The 19,658-nt window shown below is 36.7% G+C and overlaps 1 protein-coding gene across 2 annotated transcripts in view; it reads right to left on the bottom strand.

Annotated features, from left to right (window-relative positions):
- Positions 1–19,658, bottom strand: part of CNOT6L (CCR4-NOT transcription complex subunit 6 like) — an 89,610-nt gene that overhangs the window by 13,085 nt on the left and 56,867 nt on the right. For both annotated transcript variants that reach the window (XM_080650251.1, XM_080650250.1), the window contains exons 7-11: positions 18,962–19,119; positions 16,551–16,705; positions 7,402–7,553; positions 2,261–2,488; positions 1,885–2,087 (exon numbers count right to left, since the gene is read on the bottom strand). In XM_080650251.1, the coding sequence (XP_080506377.1) occupies positions 1,885–2,087; positions 2,261–2,488; positions 7,402–7,553; positions 16,551–16,705; positions 18,962–19,119 (896 nt within the window). The remainder of the gene's footprint in view (positions 1–1,884; positions 2,088–2,260; positions 2,489–7,401; positions 7,554–16,550; positions 16,706–18,961; positions 19,120–19,658) is intronic.

The following is a 19,658-nucleotide window of genomic DNA, read 5'->3' as shown; positions in this document are numbered from 1 at the left end:
GTTCCGAACCACATTTATAAGGTTACTCAAGAATCTTCTAAAAACCGCTGAGGAACTTAGTGAGACCTTTAAGGATCTTAATGAGAATACCAAAAAAATGGAAAAGGACCAGTCAGAAATTAAGCATACACTGTCTGAAATAAAGAATATACAGAAACTCAACTGTAGATCAACGTACCCCAAGAATCAAACCAAAGATCTGAAATATGAGGAAACAAAAAACACCCAACCAGAAAAACAAAAAGAAAAAATCCAAAAATATGAAGATAGTGTAAGGAGCCTCTGGGACAACTTTAAGCGTACCAATATCCGAATTTTTGGGGTGCCAGAAGAAGAGAGAGAGCAAAATATTGAAAACCTATTAGAAGAAATAATGACAGAAAACTTCCCCCACCTGGTGAAAGAAATAGACTTACAAGTTCAGGAAGCACACAGAACCCCATACAAGAGGAATCCAAAGAGGACCACACCAAGACACATCATAATTAAAATGCCAAGGGCAAAAGACAAAGAGAGAATCTTGAAAGCAGCAAGAGAAAAACGGTTAGTTACCTACAAGGGAGCACCCATACGACTGTCAGCTGATTTCTCGGCAGAAACTATGCAGGCCAGAAGGGAGTGGCAAGAAATATTCAAAGTGATGAACAGCAAGAACCTACAACCAAGATTACTCTACCCAGCAAAGCTATCATTCAGAATTGAAGGTCAGATAAAGAGCTTCACAGACAAGAAAAAGCTAAAGGAGTTCACCACCACCAAACCAGGATTACATGAAATGCTGAAGGGTGTTAAGAAGAGGAAGAAGAAGAAAAAGGTAAAGATAAAAATTATGAACAACAAAGTGACATCAAATACATACCTACCAACAAGTGAATCTAAAAATCAAGTGAATAAAAAATCTGAAGAACAGAATGGACTGGTGAATATAATAGAATCAGGGACATAGAAAGGGAGTGGACTGACAATTCTCAGGGGGGAGGGGGTGTGAGGGGTGCGGGAAGAGATTGGACAAAAAGCTTACACCTATGGATGAAGACAGTGGTGGGGAGTAAGGGCATGGGGTGGGGTGGGGAATCAGGTGGAGGGAAGCTATGGGGGAAAAAAAGAGGAACACCTGTAATAATCTGAACAATAAAGATTTATTAAAAAAAAATAAAAAAGATTTTAAGATAGATGCCTGAAATGCCGGAAAATCAAACAGAGGTACAAATAAAGGAGCTATAGGCAGACAGAGTGATCAGAAAATTAGCGAAGGGAGAAGGATTTATTATAGAAAACCACTACAGTCAATCTTTCTAAAGAACAACTGGTCTTGCACAATGGACCCTCTGTGTAAATATCTTTCCTATTCTCTCTGCCTGAGAATATTTTAGTGTGACTACCTGGATGTAAAACAGATCCTAAGTACAACCATCGCCTAAAGAAACCTAAATACTTAAAGATAAATAAGATATCAATGAAAAGTATTAGTGAAATTTTGAGAAAATACTATATAAATTCACTCATGGTGAATTTAGCTATATCAGATTGCATTTATTTGGGTCATTACTTAAAGTGAGGGATGGTATGAACAGGTGAAATTTAAGTATATTAATAAACGTTTAAGTGCTTCCAGTGCCTGGCACATAATAAGCATTTTAGTAGTTTTTTCTGTTACCAAATGTTATTTGAAATTTGAACAAATAAGGATTTAAAAAGAATTCTCAAGTCAAGAATAACAATCACAAAACCTAACAAACCTCTTTTACATTAGGTGCATACTCAGCCAAGACATTCTGAGAATCTAAAAATTCCTGAAGATTATGCAATTAAGCACAATATAAACCTTTCTTGTCATGTTTATATTTAAAATAACTTCTACAGCAGCCCAGAGCAACCACTCACTTTGAAATCAAAGGTGTAATTGGTGTAAGGCATCAAGTTATTTTCATAGGCGCTCTTCAATTGGAAGCCATGTGTGATTCTCCCTTCTGAGCTTCCATTCTTTCCATTGCAGCTGAAGTTCATAAGACACTCATTGTACCTTAGTTCCTTGAAGTCTTTATGGTTGTCAGCTACTCCTCCGTTGCTTAAATATTCCACAACACCTAGTAGAATAAAGAAACAGTATCATTTACTCCATGCCCCATTCACAGGATTCTTACTGATACACTCCCTAATTTAGAAGAGAAATTCTCTACTCAAAAGTTAAGAGCTAGCTGGCCTTTCAAGTAGAAGTAAAAGCAAAACTGAAAGCAATAGGAAATGATGCTATTAATACCTGAATCTGGCAATGAGTTCAGATCTGCACATAGCACCAGCGGGATGGAATTAGGATCTGCTGTTGGGCTGCCAGGCCTACTAGAAGCTTTCTCCAGAATGTTTTTAACCTCTGAGACAAACATCATGGTCTGGATGAGTTTCACATCAGAATACTCTGGGTCCCAATGCATGTGGGCATTTGCCACTATAAGCAGCTGTTTGTCTGCAGCATGAATAGGCTTCATACCTAAATTTAAACATTAGAAAAAGGAAGATAAAGTTATGCTTTATATATCAAAAAGGCAGTATCTTAAGGTTCTCTCCCCAAATCCATAGCCACTTCTTTACTCTTTTCCATTAATTTATATCTTCCCCTTTATCTCATAAAGTAGTTCTCATAAGCTGAAGTGCTGAGATTCTAGTAATCCCAACATAGGAATTACTTTTCTAGATCAGGGTTGACAAACTGCAGCTCATGGGCTAAATATGGCCCACCACCTGTTTTTGTACAGTCTGTATAAGCAAAGACTGCTTTTACTTTATAAAAGGGTTCTAAAAAAAAAAAAATTGTTTTTTAAAGACTGCGCTAGAAACCACATTGGCCCCCAGGACCTAAAATACTATCTATCTGGACCTTTACAGAATGTTTGCTGACTCCTGCTCTATATGCCTAAATTAGAAATTATACCATGATATAACTAACCAATATTTGATTATAATACCTTGATTTGCTGACTTCTTAGTGTAAAGAAGCACTTTAAATATCTCTATCATTTAAATATCAATATAACCTAGTGAGGCAGGTTTTCAGTTATTTGAGTTATCTAAACCTTAATTTAAATTCTTGCTGCTATTCACCTTGCATTTTTTTTGAGCGCATCAGTGATAGGTCAGCAGTGAAAAAGCAGTAACATTATATTAACCTATACAAAATAAAATGAGAAAGTGAATTTTCTACCAAAACAAATTTATACCATATGCCCAAATAAGATAATTTTAAAAATTAAAATCAATAGTGTGCTCTCAAGGTCTGGACATGGGTTTTCTACCCAGCTTTATTACTAACTAGAGGCCTGGTACACGAATTCATGCATGAGTAGAGTCCCTTGGCCTGGCCTGCGGGATGGGGCCAAAACTGTCTGACATCCCCTGAGGGGTCCTGAATTGCGAGAGGGTGCAGGTCAGGCCGAGGGACCCCACTGGTGCACGATCGGAGCCGAGGAGGGACGCAGGACATTGGCCAGCTGAGGTGGGGGCACCATGGGAGGGCTCCAGGGCATGTCCGGCATGTCTCGCTCAGTCCCGATCGGCCAGATCCCAGCATGAGATCCCTACTTGTTGGGGCATCTTCCTCCTGGTGGTCAGTGCACGTCATAGCAACTGGTTGACCGGTCGACTGTCTGCCCCCTGGTGGTCAGTGCACATCATAGTGAGCAGCTGAGCGGCCTTAGCATATCATTAGCATATTACGCTTTGAATGGTTGAATGGCCAACTGGATGACTGGACACTTAGCATATTAGGCTTTTATTATATAGGATTATTTTGTGTAGTCCTGGGCTAGTTACTTTTTAGTGCTTAGTTTTACTTGGACAATGAAGATATTCAACTAGAAAATCTGTTAAAGTTCTTTTTTCCCCTTAAAAGTCTGTTCTTTAATTCTGTCAAAATATTTACATAGTACTTTCATCAAAATGGCAGACAGAATAATATGTTAAAAATTGCGAAAATTAGCCAAAACTGGTTTGGCTCAGTGGATAGAGCGTCGGCCTGCAGACTGAAAGGTCCCTGGTTCGATTCCGGTCAAGGGCATGTACCTTGGTTGCGGGCACATCCTCAGTGGGAGGTGTGCAGGAGGCAGCTGATCGATGTTTCTCTCTCATCGATGTTTCTAGCTCTCTATCCCTCTCCCTTCCTCTCTGTGAAATATCAATAAAATATATTTAAAAAAAATTGCGAAAATTAAACTTAGTTAACCTGTAAGGCATAAAGCTCACTATACATGATATGATGCAATTTAAATAAAACTGTATACATATGTCTTACATGTTAGTGATGTGTAAAGAAATGAAGAGTTACTCCTACAAAGTATAAATAAGGGGCTTTTATATGTTTTTATACTGCTGGAAAATTAGTGAACACATAAAATTAATGTTTCCAATGAAATTTCTATAATAATGTCTCTCCAATTTTTGTATTGAAAAAAAAACCCAAAAAACCCTGCAGGAAAAGACCTAACTTTCTATATCTACTATTTTTGTAAAGTTTCCTTCCATCTTACTAAGCTATAATTATCTTTGATGTTGTGTAAACAAGTAACTAAAGTATGTGTTATATGTGACAGAAATACAGTGGAACCTTGGTTCTCGAACTTAATTCATTCCGGAAGGCTGTTCAAGAAATGATTTATTAAAAAAACTGAATTTTTTCCCATTAGAAATAATGTAAATTGAATTAGTCCATTCCAGACCCCTAAATGACTCCGTTTTAACCTTTTTCAATTACCTGTGATTGTTGTTTTCTGGGCACTTTCACACCCTTAGCAACATCAACATTCTTGATGGCCTTTTTATGTTTTAATATTGTGCTAATCGTCTATTTCGCCATTGCATACTAAGTAGCCAGATTAGACACTCGAATGAACACCTCTATCATACTTTGCAATTATTTCTTTTTGAAGCTCTATCATTGTTCTCACAATGTCCCTTTTCACTTTGCTGCTATCACTAACCTTCTTACGACCATGAACTTACTGTACGTATTTAGTAATAATAAGCAACAAAAGCAAAAATCCATGAAAATATTCACAGCACAATTTCCTGAGATATTAAAAACGTGAGGTTTAGTGGTAAACTGACTCAAAATCATGCATTCTCTCCTTTGTCACCTGAGAGATCCATGACTGGTCATACAGGTATCACCATGAAAGGGTTATCCAAAGGAGAACCAAAATTTTGTTTGACAACTGTGATGGTTTTTCCATGAAAAACTTGGTTGAGAACCTAACTGTTCTAGATGGGAGACATTAGAGAACCGAGGTTTGACTGTTGTCATTTTTAAAGCAATTTGATCATAGGATAAAGCTTGCAGCTGAAGTTCTCTAAGCTCTGTTCTTTTCCTAGAAGTTATAAAGTGTCACTTTTGGCTGTAGATGAAATAAATATTCACTATATTAAATATTAAAAACTTGCCCCTTCGAAGGGGTCATAAGCACCTTCTATAACAGTGGTCGGCAAACTCATTAGTCAACAGAGCCAAATATCAACAGTATGAATGAAATTTCTTTTGAGAGCCAAAAACCAACTTCTGCACATGGGCCACGAAGTTTCAATCACATTGTACGTGCGCGCCCACACGTGGTATTTTGTGGAAGAGCCACATTCAAGGGGCCAAAGAGCCACATGTGGCTCACGAGCCACAGTTTGATGACTGCTGTTCTATAATATTAAACTCTTCTTCTAGGAGTACAAGAGTGACACAGATCAGAATGTGAAACTGCCCACTGTATAATTTATAGTTAAATTGAAAGAAAAGTAAAACTCCAAAGAATATTAATTTTCATATTACCCACCCCCCCAAAAAAATGTACCAAATCTCTGAGAAGAATGAGACTAGATAGGATATAAAAGTATGTAAAAATGGAGAGGCTAAAAAAGAAAATTTTAAATATTCTAACAAAGACTGATTATCTTTGATGATGGATAAACTGAGTAATGGCAAAAAAAAAAAGAGGTCTGAGAGATATGCATGGTCTGAATAATTCAAGTAACACTCAAGACAAAAATATTTTCTTCTACAGTTAGCAAGTACAAAAAATCCTCCTATATAATAAAGAGGTAATATGCAAATTGACCATCACTCTAACACACAAGATGGCCGCCCCTATGTGGTCAAAGATGCCATCCCCATGTGGACACAAGATGGCCAGCAGGGGAGGGCAGTTGTGGGCAATCAGGCCAGCAGGGGAGGGCAGCTGGGAGGGACCAGGCCTGCAAGGGAGGGCATTTGGGGGCGATAAAGCCTGCAGGGGAGGGCAGTTAGGGGCAATTGGGCTAGCAGGGGAGCAGTTAGGCATCGATCAGGCTGGCAGGGGAGTGGTTAGGGGGTGATCAGGCTGGCAGGCAGAAGCAGTTAGGGGCAATCAGGCAGGCAGGCAGGCAAGGGATTGGGAGCCAGAAGTCCTGGATTGTGAGAGGGATCCCAGATTGGAGAGGGTGCAGGCTGGGCTGAGAGACACACACACACACACACACCTGCCCCCACCCCAGTACATGAATTTTGTGCACCAGGCCTCTAGTATATAAATAAAAGCCCTGATGTGTTCTTATAGATCAGGGGTGGGCAAACTTTTTGACTCAAGGGCCACAATGGGTTCTTAAACTGGACCGGAGGGCCGGAACAAAAGCATGGATGGAGTGTTTGTGTGAACTAATATAAATTCAAAGTAAAGGAGCGGAGGGGAGAGCAAGAGAACCCTCTGCTCTTTCGGCTCCGCGGGCCGGATAGAACAGCTGAACGGGCCGGATCCGGCCCACGGGCCGTAGTTTGCCCACGGCTGCTGTTATAGATTCTTCTTACTCTTGCCTAAAGTATAGTTAAATAAACAATGAAATGCTCAAAGGCCATCAGTAGAAAGCAGGGGGAGAGGGAAGTCTGGATATGCAAAGTACATAAATGAGTTTCTGACTTTAATAAAAGCTATAAAAAGTCTAAAATACAAAACAAAAGAAGCAGATAGATTAAAGATCCAGCCCTTACCCTGACAATAACTGAGAGATAACAAAGAAATTAGATAAAATGTGTCAAGTACTTAACCTTAAAGACAAAAGCTTTTATTCTCAAGAAGGTAAAAATATGACTAAGAAGATAACCAACTCATCAGAATATCCAAATTCAGCCTATCTAAAACATTTCCTATTTCAAATAACCTTTGGAATTAATGGCATATTAAAGACTCTCCTTTTTAAAGGTTACCTTAATATCCTAAGAAATACATGGTGCTTTACACAATTAGTGCTATTTTCCTGCCAATCTCTCTCAACTTTCCACAAAAGACAAGAAAATAACTGTGCAATAAATAGCAAGATTCTCTGCACTTGTCTGAAATGGAAAAACTTGGGAAGGTGTTTATTTTTAGTAAAAATATTTTAAACTGTACTCACCTGCTCCAAATAATTCTTTGTGGACCTCTAATACCACAGCAACACCAATATTATCTTTTGTCATCACTCTGTTCAGCATAGCTTCGGATCCATCTGAATTAGCCATTGCCACTTGATTAAATTCCACTGTATGCTTTTGCACCAATGTAAATCTACAAGGTACAATACATTATTATTATATTATGTACTTGGACTGCCATGGTAAAAGAGCACAAGATACAGGCACTATTCACTGTCTCCCTAATCATTTTCTAGCAGCAAGGGGCCATGTAATACAGGTCTGGCCAATGAGTTGTATGAAGTCTGATTACTTAACATAAGAACTTCTTTGGAAGCACGACCTAGTAATAGCATGTTAATCCCTTTGTCCATGTGGTGAGAAGCAGGAGCACAAAAGCCCAATCACTATAGATGGGGAAGCTGCTAAGTCAGATCTGCACTGCCATTTCTGGACTTCTTGTGTGAGAAAATTACCCTTCCCCCATTTCTTTAAGCTGCTATTGGAATTTTCTGGCATTTAAAGGTGAACAGAAACTTAACTAAGTCAGCAAGTTAATAGGAAAGAACAGAGTAAAATCTAACCTTTTTTTGCAGTTTTATTCTTAGCACTTCAAGAGATTTGTCAAGAAGATGCAGTGACACACCTTTATCTCAGCTAAGGAGAAGCCTATTTTTCCATCTGGCTTTTACTAGAAAGCTGGAATTAATGTATAGAAGTTTTCAGAGAAACAGAGTCTACAATAGCCTAAGAAAAAATTATCCATATTCTATCTATACTACCTTAACAATATTACTTAATACTTTTCCCCGTACACACAACCAAATGTAGTCCATCCACTCTGCTTCTATTTTCTGTCTAACAGATTTCCATACAGGTGATATATTGACAAATAGAGGTCTTCCTCCATTCCTTCTATTAGATGTTTGTTTTTTTAAATGAGACATACTGGTTTATACTTACTTTCTACCTCATCAAATCTTGGTAATATGTAAAATCTTAAAACTTGCCTCTTTATTTCAATTCATTTTATTATTCATGTTCTGTAGCAAGTACACAGAGACTATAAGTATTATGCCTAAGGCTATTGTATTTTAATCTAAGAATTCTTCTGTACATTTACCCTTTAAAAAATCTTATTTCACTGATGGTCAAATGGATATAAGAAAGAGAAAATATAATGAAGATTAATATGACAAAAAACAAACGAAAGAGACCTCACCATTCTTATATGATTTGAGAAAAATTAGTTTGAATGTTTCTAAAATCAGGAGAACATGTCCAAAACAGCCCTTCAAACAGAACAAAGAAATAACTCAATATATTACTATCTTGTGATATAGAAGCGATTTTATGAGATGTGATATAATTAAATTAATGCTGGAGAGAGGACAGTGAACACTAACTATGAGCAAGCAAAATAATACTGTATAATTTCACTTATATGTAGAATCCAAACAAACTCATAGACACAGAGAACAAACTGATGATTGCCAGAGAGGACAGAGGTGGGGGCTGGGTGGAAAAGGGAAAGGGAAATAAGAAGTACAAATTTCCAATTTGAAGTCACAGGAATGTAATGCACAGCACAGGCAATATAGTCAATAATATTGTAATAACTATGTATAGTGACAGGTTGTTACTACACTTACTGTGGTGATCACTTTGCAAGTATACATACAAATGTTGAATCACTATCTTGTACACCTGAAACTAACATAATATTGTATGTCATCTATAATTAAGAAAAAAAGACAAGTAATATTCTCTCCCTGAATTCATTATGAGCCAAAAGGAACAATGTAGTACATAGTCAAGAAAAGCTAACCAAACAAAAGTTAACTATGACGCTTTCTGGGTCATATCCCAGCAATCTTAAAACTAAACCAAACAGAAGTTTTTATTGTATATTCAGTACTATAAAATGCTATAAAATGTGTTCTTTGGTTCCTTTAAGTAATTATGGAGTGCCAGAAAATAATGTACTAGAAAAGATAAGATTAGAGACTGGATAAATGGGGAAGATAAGTGGATGTACACCATACTACCTATATTTATACAACTCTTAACCACTGAAAGCACTTTCACTTTCTTGATCATTTTAGCCCAAAAAGAAACCTCTAAAGTTAGGTGGAATCATTATAACAGGGTGTCCAAAAAAATGTAAACACACTTTTTTTCTGATAGCTCAATTGATGTTTCTTTCTTTTCAGATTTAACTCATTGGAGTTAATAATTATTCAAAGTGTATATATGTATTTTGGGGGACACCCTGTATTATCCCTTATGGAGAGGTCACAAAACTGTGGTACAAAGCAATAATTTTATGTTCAAGATTAAGTTAATGGTAAAATTAACATTAGAAACCGGAAATCACAATCTGTTTTTTAAAAAAATTACATAGACAAATTCTAAATTCAACCACCACATAAAACAGAGGAAATTAATAACTGAGAAACCAGTGAGACAGGGATCTTCACAACAGATCATTTTGGGATGATATAACTATAACCCCTGAATGCTCTTTTTTAAGCACGAAACTACCTATAATGATGTAGGAAGGAAAAAGCAAAGACCTGGCCTTACTTGGTACCTCTGATTCTGGAAGCAAGTTAGAAAGCAGAGGCAATACAGCAAGGACTAAGCACCATGACCAAGTAGTTCCCAATCCTATTAGAAGAGACTGCCTTTTCAGTGCCCTAAAACTGCTGTTCTCATCTTTCCCTCTCTCTTTGATTTTAAACAAAGTAGGATCAGATCAGACTGCTAACCTCAGGGACAGTAAGAAATCCACTTAGGATTTCTGCAAATTGTGTATCTGGATGCAAGATCCCGTTTCTACTAAATGTTAAGTCTATAGGACAAAACTTATCTATATACCAGAGGCCCAGTGCACAAAATTCATGCATGGGTAGGGTCCCTAGGCCTGGCCGGTGATCAGGGCCAATCGGGGGCCTTCTGGCTGCCAGCCAGGGCCTTCCTTTGTTCCGTGCTGCCCCCTGGCAGTCAGCACAGTCATAGCGAGTGAGTGGAGCAATCAAACTCCTAGTCTCCCGGTCGAATTCCGGAGGGGATACTTTGCATATTAGCTTTTTACATATATACTAGAAGCCCAGTGTAGCTCACTTCCGCTTGCCTCAACTGGCCACCGCACCCATCTCTGCTCGTAGCTTGTGCCCTGCCCTCTGCCGCTCATAGCTCTCCACCACTTGCAGCTCGCTGCTCTGCCCTCTGCCACTCGTAGCTCTCCGCCGCTGGTAGCTCGCGCCCCGCCCTCCGCCGCTGGTAGCTCGCGCCCCGCCCTCCGCCGCTCATAGCCCTCTGCTGCTTGTAGCTTGCTGCCCTGCCCTCCGCCTGCCGCAAGAGCCATTGCTCGCGGGCCGGGGGGGGGGGGGGGGGTAGGGACCGAGAGGTGCTCAATGCACCTCCTGGTGACCAGTCGTCATGGTGTTATGGCATTACAGCCATGGGCCTTTTATAATATAGATAAAAGATATAAAAGCCTAAGCGACTGTTAAGACCGAACGACTGGAACGACCAGCCAACCAGTTGTTATGATGCGCACTCACCACCAAGGGGCAGACGCTCAACACAGGAGCTGCCCCTTGGTGGTCAGTGAGCTCCCACAGCCAACCTCCCATGGTTCCTCCCCCTAGCCAACCAGTCCCCTGATAGACCTTGATCACTAGCCAGGCCAAGGGACCCCACACGTGCACAAATTCGTGCACCACGTATCTAATCTACAATAACAGTGTCTCCATACATACACATACACACAAATACATACATATGTGTGTATAGACACACACACCCGTGCACACACACACGTTATAAAACACTTTAGACTAAAGGTGATACTTATTGAGGTAAAGGACAAAGCAAAAGCATGCTATCAATCCAAACTTATTTTTTGGTATCTCTATACATCTACCAAAAAAAAGAAAAACATGTTTATAATAATGACCAATAAGTACTACCAATCTTTAACTTCTGAATCCCCAAAGATTAAATTAAACTAGAATGAATGCGATTAAAGGAATATTTTATTGTATTCTAATTCCCTGAATATTGTTAATCTGTGCCCTAGTTTTCGCTAGGCTATATCCTACCCTGTCATCACAAAGGACAAGCTTTTTCTTCTAGCACTTTGCTAAAATAGTAATTATTATAGTTTCTATTTATTGTTACCGACTCTGTACCACTGTTTTTAAAGAAGGGGGGGGAAAACTGTCATCAGTGAAGATTAGGAATTATCAGGTACTCTGGTTTTAGAAGAATGAGACTTTGAGAATGAGTACAGTGAGAAAATCCCTCTACAGCTCATTTCTGACTGTTAGATTTGTTAACTATATAAGAAATTACCTTACAAGTTAATATACAAATGAGGGGGGTTAGAGAGCAACCAAAGGACTTGTATGCATGCATATTAGCATAACCAATGGACACAGACACTTGGGCAGCGGGGGCTTGCCCGGGTTGGAAATGGCTGGGCGGGGGCAGGGAGGGGTTAATTGGGGGAAAAGGAGACATATGTAAAACTTTAGACAAAAATAAATAAATTTGTTGAATGACCACACACACACACACAAATGAGGAAATAAGCCCAGAAAGGGTAAGGGAATCATTCAAGATCACACAGCTATATAAGAGAATGACCTGGCTTCAAAATTTCTTTTCTTTGCACAGTATTCTCTCTCCAATCCAAAGAATAGAATAAAGGCAAGGTAGCACACTTTGTATTGAATTCCAAATAATATAGTTTTAGCTAATATGACATCAACAAGTATTTGGTACTGTTTAAAAGAGGTAGAATGTAATAATGTATCATACCCTAGTCTTTATCTGTTGTTGAATTTATGCTACTATGTAGGCAAAAAGAGTTGAGGAAGGAAAGAAATCCAAATAATAGATCTTAGTGTTTCCTATGTATTTCATCTCTCAACTAATTCACAGTATTTTTAAAAATTCTAGCATCAATTTTCAAATACTTAGTTGTTTCCAAGTTTCCTAGATAGCAGGTATAATTGTTAGTTCAAAATCTTAACTACCTATAGTACTATTAAATTACCAAGGTATTTAAATTTTTTCTCTCAAAACCATGAAGGGAATGATAAAAATCCTCTGTATTATCTTTCTCCAGAAAGAAATAGAAAATAAAAGAGCTTGATTAGATCTCAATGTTAGCAGTACTTTTTAAATATATTATGGTGTTTCAAGTAAATTTGTGTAGGAGTATAAGTAACAAATATCAAATTCAAGGCTATTTTTCCAATTGAAGTAACTGTATACGAAGTACAAGTAATATCCGAAGCTCATATAAGAAGCTTAAAGATTCTATTCAGTATGGTGATTAAAGGCACTGACTATGAAGCCAGACTACTTTCAGTGCCTTGTTGTCCTCATCTATAAAAATGAGGAAATACCATTCAGAAAGAATATATGCACCCCTGTGTTCACATTAAGTATTATTTATTATAAAGGTCCGGAAACAGCACAAGTACCAATCAGTAGACAACTGGATAAAAAAGCTGTGGTACATTTATACAATGGAATACTCTGCAGCAGTAAAAAAGAAGGATCTCTTACCCTTTGAGACAGCATGGAGGGACCTGGAGAGTAATATGCTAAGCGAAGTAAGCCAGTCAGAGAAAGACAAGTATCACATTATCTCCCTCATATGTAGAATTGAGTAAATAAAATAAACTGACAAACAAAATAGATCCAGAGACATGGAAGCATGCAACAGATTGACAAATGTCAGAGGGAAGGTGGGAGGAGCAGAAAGAGATCAACCAAATTATTTATATGCAAAAGCCATGGACACAGACAATAGGGTGGTGAGGGCCTGGGGGCGGTGGGGGGGAGGAGCAGATCAATGGGGGAAAAGAGGAGCGCATCTGTAAAAACTTTTTAACAATAAAGATAAACTTTCAAAAAAATATTTTTATTCTTTAAAGTATTACATAAGTCTCCTTTTTCTCCCCATTGACCTCTCCCTGGATGCTCCCCACCCCCTAGCACATGCCCTCACCCCCCTACTGTCTGTGTCCATTGGCTATGCTCATATGCATGCATACAAGTCCTTTGGTTGATCTTACCACCCACCTCCCCTGCCTTCCCTCTTAGGTTGGACGATCTGTTTGATGCTTCTATGACTCTGGCTCTATTTTTGTTCAACAGTTTATGTTGTTCATTATATTCCGCAAATGAGTGAGATGGTGTGATATTTATCTTTCTCCAACTGGCTTGTTTCGCTCAGCATAATGCTCTCCAGGTCCATCTATACTGTTGCAAATGGTAAGAGTTCCTTCTTTTTTATAGCAGTGTAGTATTTCATTGTGTAGATGGACCACAGTTTTTTAATCCACTCATCTGCTGATGGGCACTTAGGCTGTTTTCAAATCTTAGCTGTTGTAAACCGTGCTGCTATGAACGTAAGGGTGCATATATCCTTTCTGATTGGTCTTTCTGATTTCTTGGGATATAGTTCTAGAATTGGGATTACTGAGTCAAATGGGAGCTCCATTTTTAGTTTTTTGAGGAAAGGCCATACTGTTTTGCCCAGTGAATGCACCAGTCTGCATTCCCACCAGCAGTGCACGAGGGTTCCTTTTTCTCTGCATCCTTGTCAGCACTTGTCATTTGTTGATGATAACCATTCTGACAGGTGTGAGATGTTACCTTATAACTTTTTAAAAATGGGGAACTACCAAACAACATTATGCCCCCCATTACCCTCTCTATCCCCCCACTCATGCCCTCACCCCCCTGCTGTCTGTGTCCATTGGTTAGGCTTATATGCATGCATACAAGTCTTTTGGTTGATCTCTCCTCCTTACCCCCACCCTCCCCTACCTTCCCTCTGAGGTTTGACAGTCTGATTGATGCTTCTCTGTATCACATATGTAATACCTTAATCAATAAAGAAAAAAAATTTTTAAATGGGGAACTACCTCTATTCCTACCTCTGAGGGTTTATTTAAAAAATTAAATAAGATAATCCATATTAATAAAAGGCCTGAAATGTAAACATTATAAAAGTAATTACTGTGGTTATTCTAAAATTTGTTTTAAAATAATCACCTAGCCTGGCTGGTGTGGATTAGTGGTTGAGTGTTGACCCATGAACCAAGAGGTCACTGGTTTGATTCCCGGTCAGGGCACATGCCTAGGTTGTGGGCTCAATCCCCAGTAAGGGGTATGCAGGAGGCAGCCAATTGAAGATATTTCTCACTCATCAATGTTTCTCTCTCTCTCTGCCTCTCCCTTCCTCTCTCTCTAAAAATCAATAAAACATATTATAAATAAATAAATAACCTAAAAGAATTTCATATATTCTGACCTCAAATATTATAGGGCTGTGTACTAATTATTAACTAAAATGAGAATACCTCTATTAAAAATTCACAGAAAAGATAGGAAAGTAGGTTCAAATTAATGAAAAGAAGGCCAAATATCTTTCAAATTCACTTAATTCATTTACTTAAAATAACATTCTGATAATATGCCTACAATAAAAAACATTTAACCAACTTTGTTATAATAGGTATTAAACAGGAATATAGTCATAAGCATGTAAATACTTAAAAAAGTAGATTCTCTGATATAGCAAACCCAAATTATTATCCAGGAGATTCAATCTCTATCAAATTTCACATATTTCAGTTTTCTATTGATGGTCCTTTCTAATTTTCCACTTTAAAATTGGCAGCCTTTATGAGGCAAAAATATTCTCTTTTCCTCATGATGATAACCAAAGAATCTGCCTCTAATCATATAGTTACTCAGCCAACACTCAAGAGACACCTTCTGACCATGTTATAGCTCCTCACCCTCAAGTAGGAAATACAATTCTAAATCAAATGCACACAATATAATAAACCCAGTAATAGAGAAATACTAATATTACAAAGGACTACAGAAACAGGAAAACATGTCCAGGACACTTAATAGTTTCAAAGGACCTACCCATTCATTACCTCATTTAATTATTTTAACTACCTCTGAAGTAAGCATGAATACAGTTTTCCAGATTAAACTCAAGAATATTAAAGCACAGAGGCTTCTACAAGATCATTTATGTTTTTCAATAAGCAGACTCATAATATTCTCATTATGACTGTACAGTAACCAGCTATATTAAGAGGCCCCCCCCCAAAAAAAAAAAACACGAGTGATGTTTTCTTTATGTCTGATAATGACTACTTTCCACTATCCTGTCCTAATTAATTCTTTAACTCCCCACCTCCATAAGCTCTGTGCTTCTGCCTTGCCTTATCTTAATGCATGTTTTTTTCTACCGTGTGTGTGTGTGTGTGTGTGTGTGTGTGTGTGTGTGTGTGTGTATATATATATATATATATAATGTTGTGATTTTCTTTTTTTAATGGTTACTGTAATTTTATTTTTGTTCATCCTTACCCGAAGATATTTTTTCCGTTGAATTTTTAGAGAGTGGAAGAGAGAGGGAAAGACAGAGAAAAACATCAATGTGAGAGAAACACATCAATTGGTTGCCTCCAGCATGAGCTCCAACCAAAGCCCAGGCTGGGGAGGAGCCTACAACCGAGGTACATGCCCTTGACCAGAATCAAACCCGGGACCCTTCAGTAGCAGGTTGACGCTCTATCCACTGAGCCATACTGGCCAGAGCTATTGTGATTTTCTTACATGCTTACCTTTTCCTACTAGAGTAGAGCTCTGAGTGTGCTTAGTAACTGTCTATTTGTGACTACCACAGTACTTGTTATGAAACAAGTGTTCAGTAATCATTTAGTGAATAACTGATTAAATAAATGTATGAAATGTTAACTAAAAAAAAAAATGATGAAAAGGTTTATAAAATGAATGATTCTGAAAAAGGCCAAATTTTTTTTTAAAAATCACAGAAGGAAATAAAAACTTATTTCTAATCTTAAAAGCTACTAATTACTTTTTTCACACCAAAACTAGTATTTTACTTCATGAAAATATAATTGGAAACATGATTATAACACTATATTCAAGTATATGAATTTACTTAAAATTTAATTTCTATATCACTTGCTTTCTAGCTTTTTATTTATTTTATATGGTCAAACCAAAAATAATTTAAATGTGCAGTAATTAAAGGAGTAAGTTTACACTATTATGCTTTCTTTCCTTAACTCACTTTTCTGTTTTGAAGAATACTGCACAACCGTCCACATGCTTTCTCTCCTGCTCAGACATGATTTTGGCACGTGACTTTGGAGAAAAAAATCCATCATATCCACGCTCCTTCAATGCTGGCAGAAAGAGAGTGAAGTATTGCTCTGTTTCCACTTCCTGAGATGAAAGAAAAGTTATCATCGACATGACAGGAAAACTCTGATAAAGATATAAAAATGTTCAGCATTATGAGTAAGATGTGACTAAGTTAAAATAATTCACATAACAAATATTATCTATCTTACCTTACTCCTAACAGCTGCCATTTGACATTGGCAGCTTTTTAAACCTTTTGAAAGAACCAAATGTTACGATTTTCTCATGCTCACACAGCTAGTGGGTCCCAAGCCTCTTGACTCCCAATACAAAGTTCATCCCACTATTTTTCACTTCCTCACAACTGGTAATTAAACAAAGAAAGTTGATCATATCATAGATTAAGTGGTAGGAAAGAATAAATTTTATATATAAAAAAGTAATTTAAAAAATTTTTAAGCTTTCTCAACTGTGGTGAAAAGCATTAATACCCGAGAGTAAGAAGCTTAAGATCAACAAAAAATTGTACTTGAAGGAATTTTTTGGTACCTGATTCTAATGGTCTCTGTTAATTTAGTAATTATTGGGTTATTTTATTTTTTATCCACAAAATGTTTTGAACAAATCCTTCCAAATGAAAAAATCAAGTCTGAAGATAATGATTTATGAATGATAATGCTCATAACAACATAATTTTATAACATGCCTAAATGTCCAACAGTAGGGAAAATGATAAATCAATATATATTAATGTAAATAATTCTGAAGAATTGAAAATATATCTACAAATAAATAAATAAGTGAATTAAAAATGTATACAAGAAACACTTCAGAAGTTTTAACACAGCAATTATCTTTGGGATATGAGATCACGTGTTTTCTTCCATTATTCTTTATATTTTTTCAACATTTTCAACTTCTCTAGAATTAACACTTTATAAAGTAGTATTACTTTTAAAATAAGTGTTTTGGCATATAGTTGTGTATGACCTACATTTGAAAAATTAATTCTTATTAACATATTCAGCCATATCTACTCCCCAGAGCAGATTTCAGAATAATGATTTTAATTTTTTAAATTTTTGTTTCTGATACTATAACATTTCTTGCTTTAAAACATTTTTTAATTAAATTTATTAGGATGACACTGGTATGAAAACTTTTTATTATGGTATTTTATCCTTCAAACTAAACTTTATATAGAAGAGTGTGAGGCTATTTTTACTACATATACAAAATGGAGACAATTAAGTAATAATAATAATACTGATTGTGTTTGCCTCCTCCCCCACCCAAATCTGTGTCAGTTCTCAGTGACGAGAAGAAAATGTAATTTTTGAAGGTATTTATTTCTTATTATTCCCCAGGAAGTCATATAAACCATAGACAACATAATAATTTCTTCTCAGGCTATCCTGAAAAGAAGGTGTGAAACTATAATATTTAACATTTTAAGACACCTTTAAAGTACTTAATATGCTTTGAAAGCTGCTAAAAATTTTTTTTACTGAAATTTACCTAAAAACTTTCTTGGCTATTCATTACCTAAGTATTGAAAAAAAGCAATAAAATGTACATTTCAATGGAAAGGTGCTTCTCCAGTTAAATTTATTATACTAAAGTGTTATAAAACAGAAGAATCTAAATTTCAGAGGTTGTGTTTAAAATAAGACAAAATTGCATGATTGATGGTAAAATATTTTTTGCTGTTGTTAATCCTCATCTGAGGATATTTTTTCCCAGTGATGTTTAGAGAGTGAGAGAAACTTTGATGTGAGAGAGCACACTGGTCGGTTACCTCCCTCTTGTGCCCCCATGGGGACAGGGATCCTGCAACCCAAGTATGGTCCCTTGACCAGGAATCAAACCCATGCCCCCTTGGTCCTCAGGCCAATGCTCTAACCACTTAGCAAAACCAGCCAGGGCTATAATACAATATTTTTAAATGTTTAAAATGTTTATTATCAAGGAACAATAGTAGGCAAGCAATTTTCTTTTAAAATTAAAAGTCGAATTTATATTCCTAAAAGACAATCTTCTGCAGTTTTCTCTTTTTGCAATACCAATAATTTATGGATGAGATGATTGTTAACATGAATAATGCAAGAGATAATTTTCACTTAAGATAGTAGATAAGTATAAATGGATGACTGTATTTAGCAAAATAGTTTCACTGTGGAAATGTCTTAGGTTCTTTTTAAAATTGTCCATTTTCTGTAAGGACAGAAAACAATTCCCTTTGAGTTTTGCTCTGAAAACAGGATCTCTCCCAGAAGTAAGAGCTTTCATTTTTAAGTTCACCTTTAACTTAAAGACAATTAATTTCTATTGTGTTACCTGAAGACTAATGATATCTGCGTCACAGTTAACAATTTCTTCCATAATTCCCTTTTTCCTGTATTCCCAGTTTAATGCCCAGGATGGGCAATAGCCATATAGCTGCCGGGTGGCGTATTTATCACATAACACATTGTAACACATAACCGTGAATGATGCTAAGAAGTGAGAGAGAAAAACAATAGACAAAAGGGAGAAAATTAGGCAACTTTTTCTAAAGTAGTTATCATGTGCACCAGCACACAGGGCACACAAACATACTCAAAATATCATCATTATGAAATGCCTTGGGCAAGAACACATTAAATGGTATCTACTAAAGCTTCACTGAAGTCCATCACACCAAAGCAACTTTACTAGAACTAGACCAACAGTTCATATTTGAAATTTTTAGAAAATTTATTTTAATACAAATTAAAATTTTAAAGAAGAATGATTTTTACACATAATTTGTTGAGTAAAGCTTCTCTATATAAATAAAACAAAGGTAAATTTTAGTTTTGTTCTCATTAAAAGGCTCTAATTTCATTAATTTTTATAAAATATCCATACGTAATACTTCAGTGGACCTCTTATTGCTCTTACTGCTCTGAGCCAGAAGAATATGCACTAACAAAGTTTAGTTATAAGAGAATCCTTTTTGCCAAGTGAAATGTTCACTGCTGAAATTAAATTCTCATTTTAGAATGCCCTTGAA

The sequence above is a fragment of the Plecotus auritus genome (genome assembly GCF_963455305.1).
Source record: "Plecotus auritus genome assembly, chromosome: 1".
NCBI classification, from domain to species: Eukaryota; Metazoa; Chordata; class Mammalia; order Chiroptera; family Vespertilionidae; genus Plecotus; species Plecotus auritus.
This window is presented reverse-complemented; position numbering and strand designations above follow the sequence as displayed.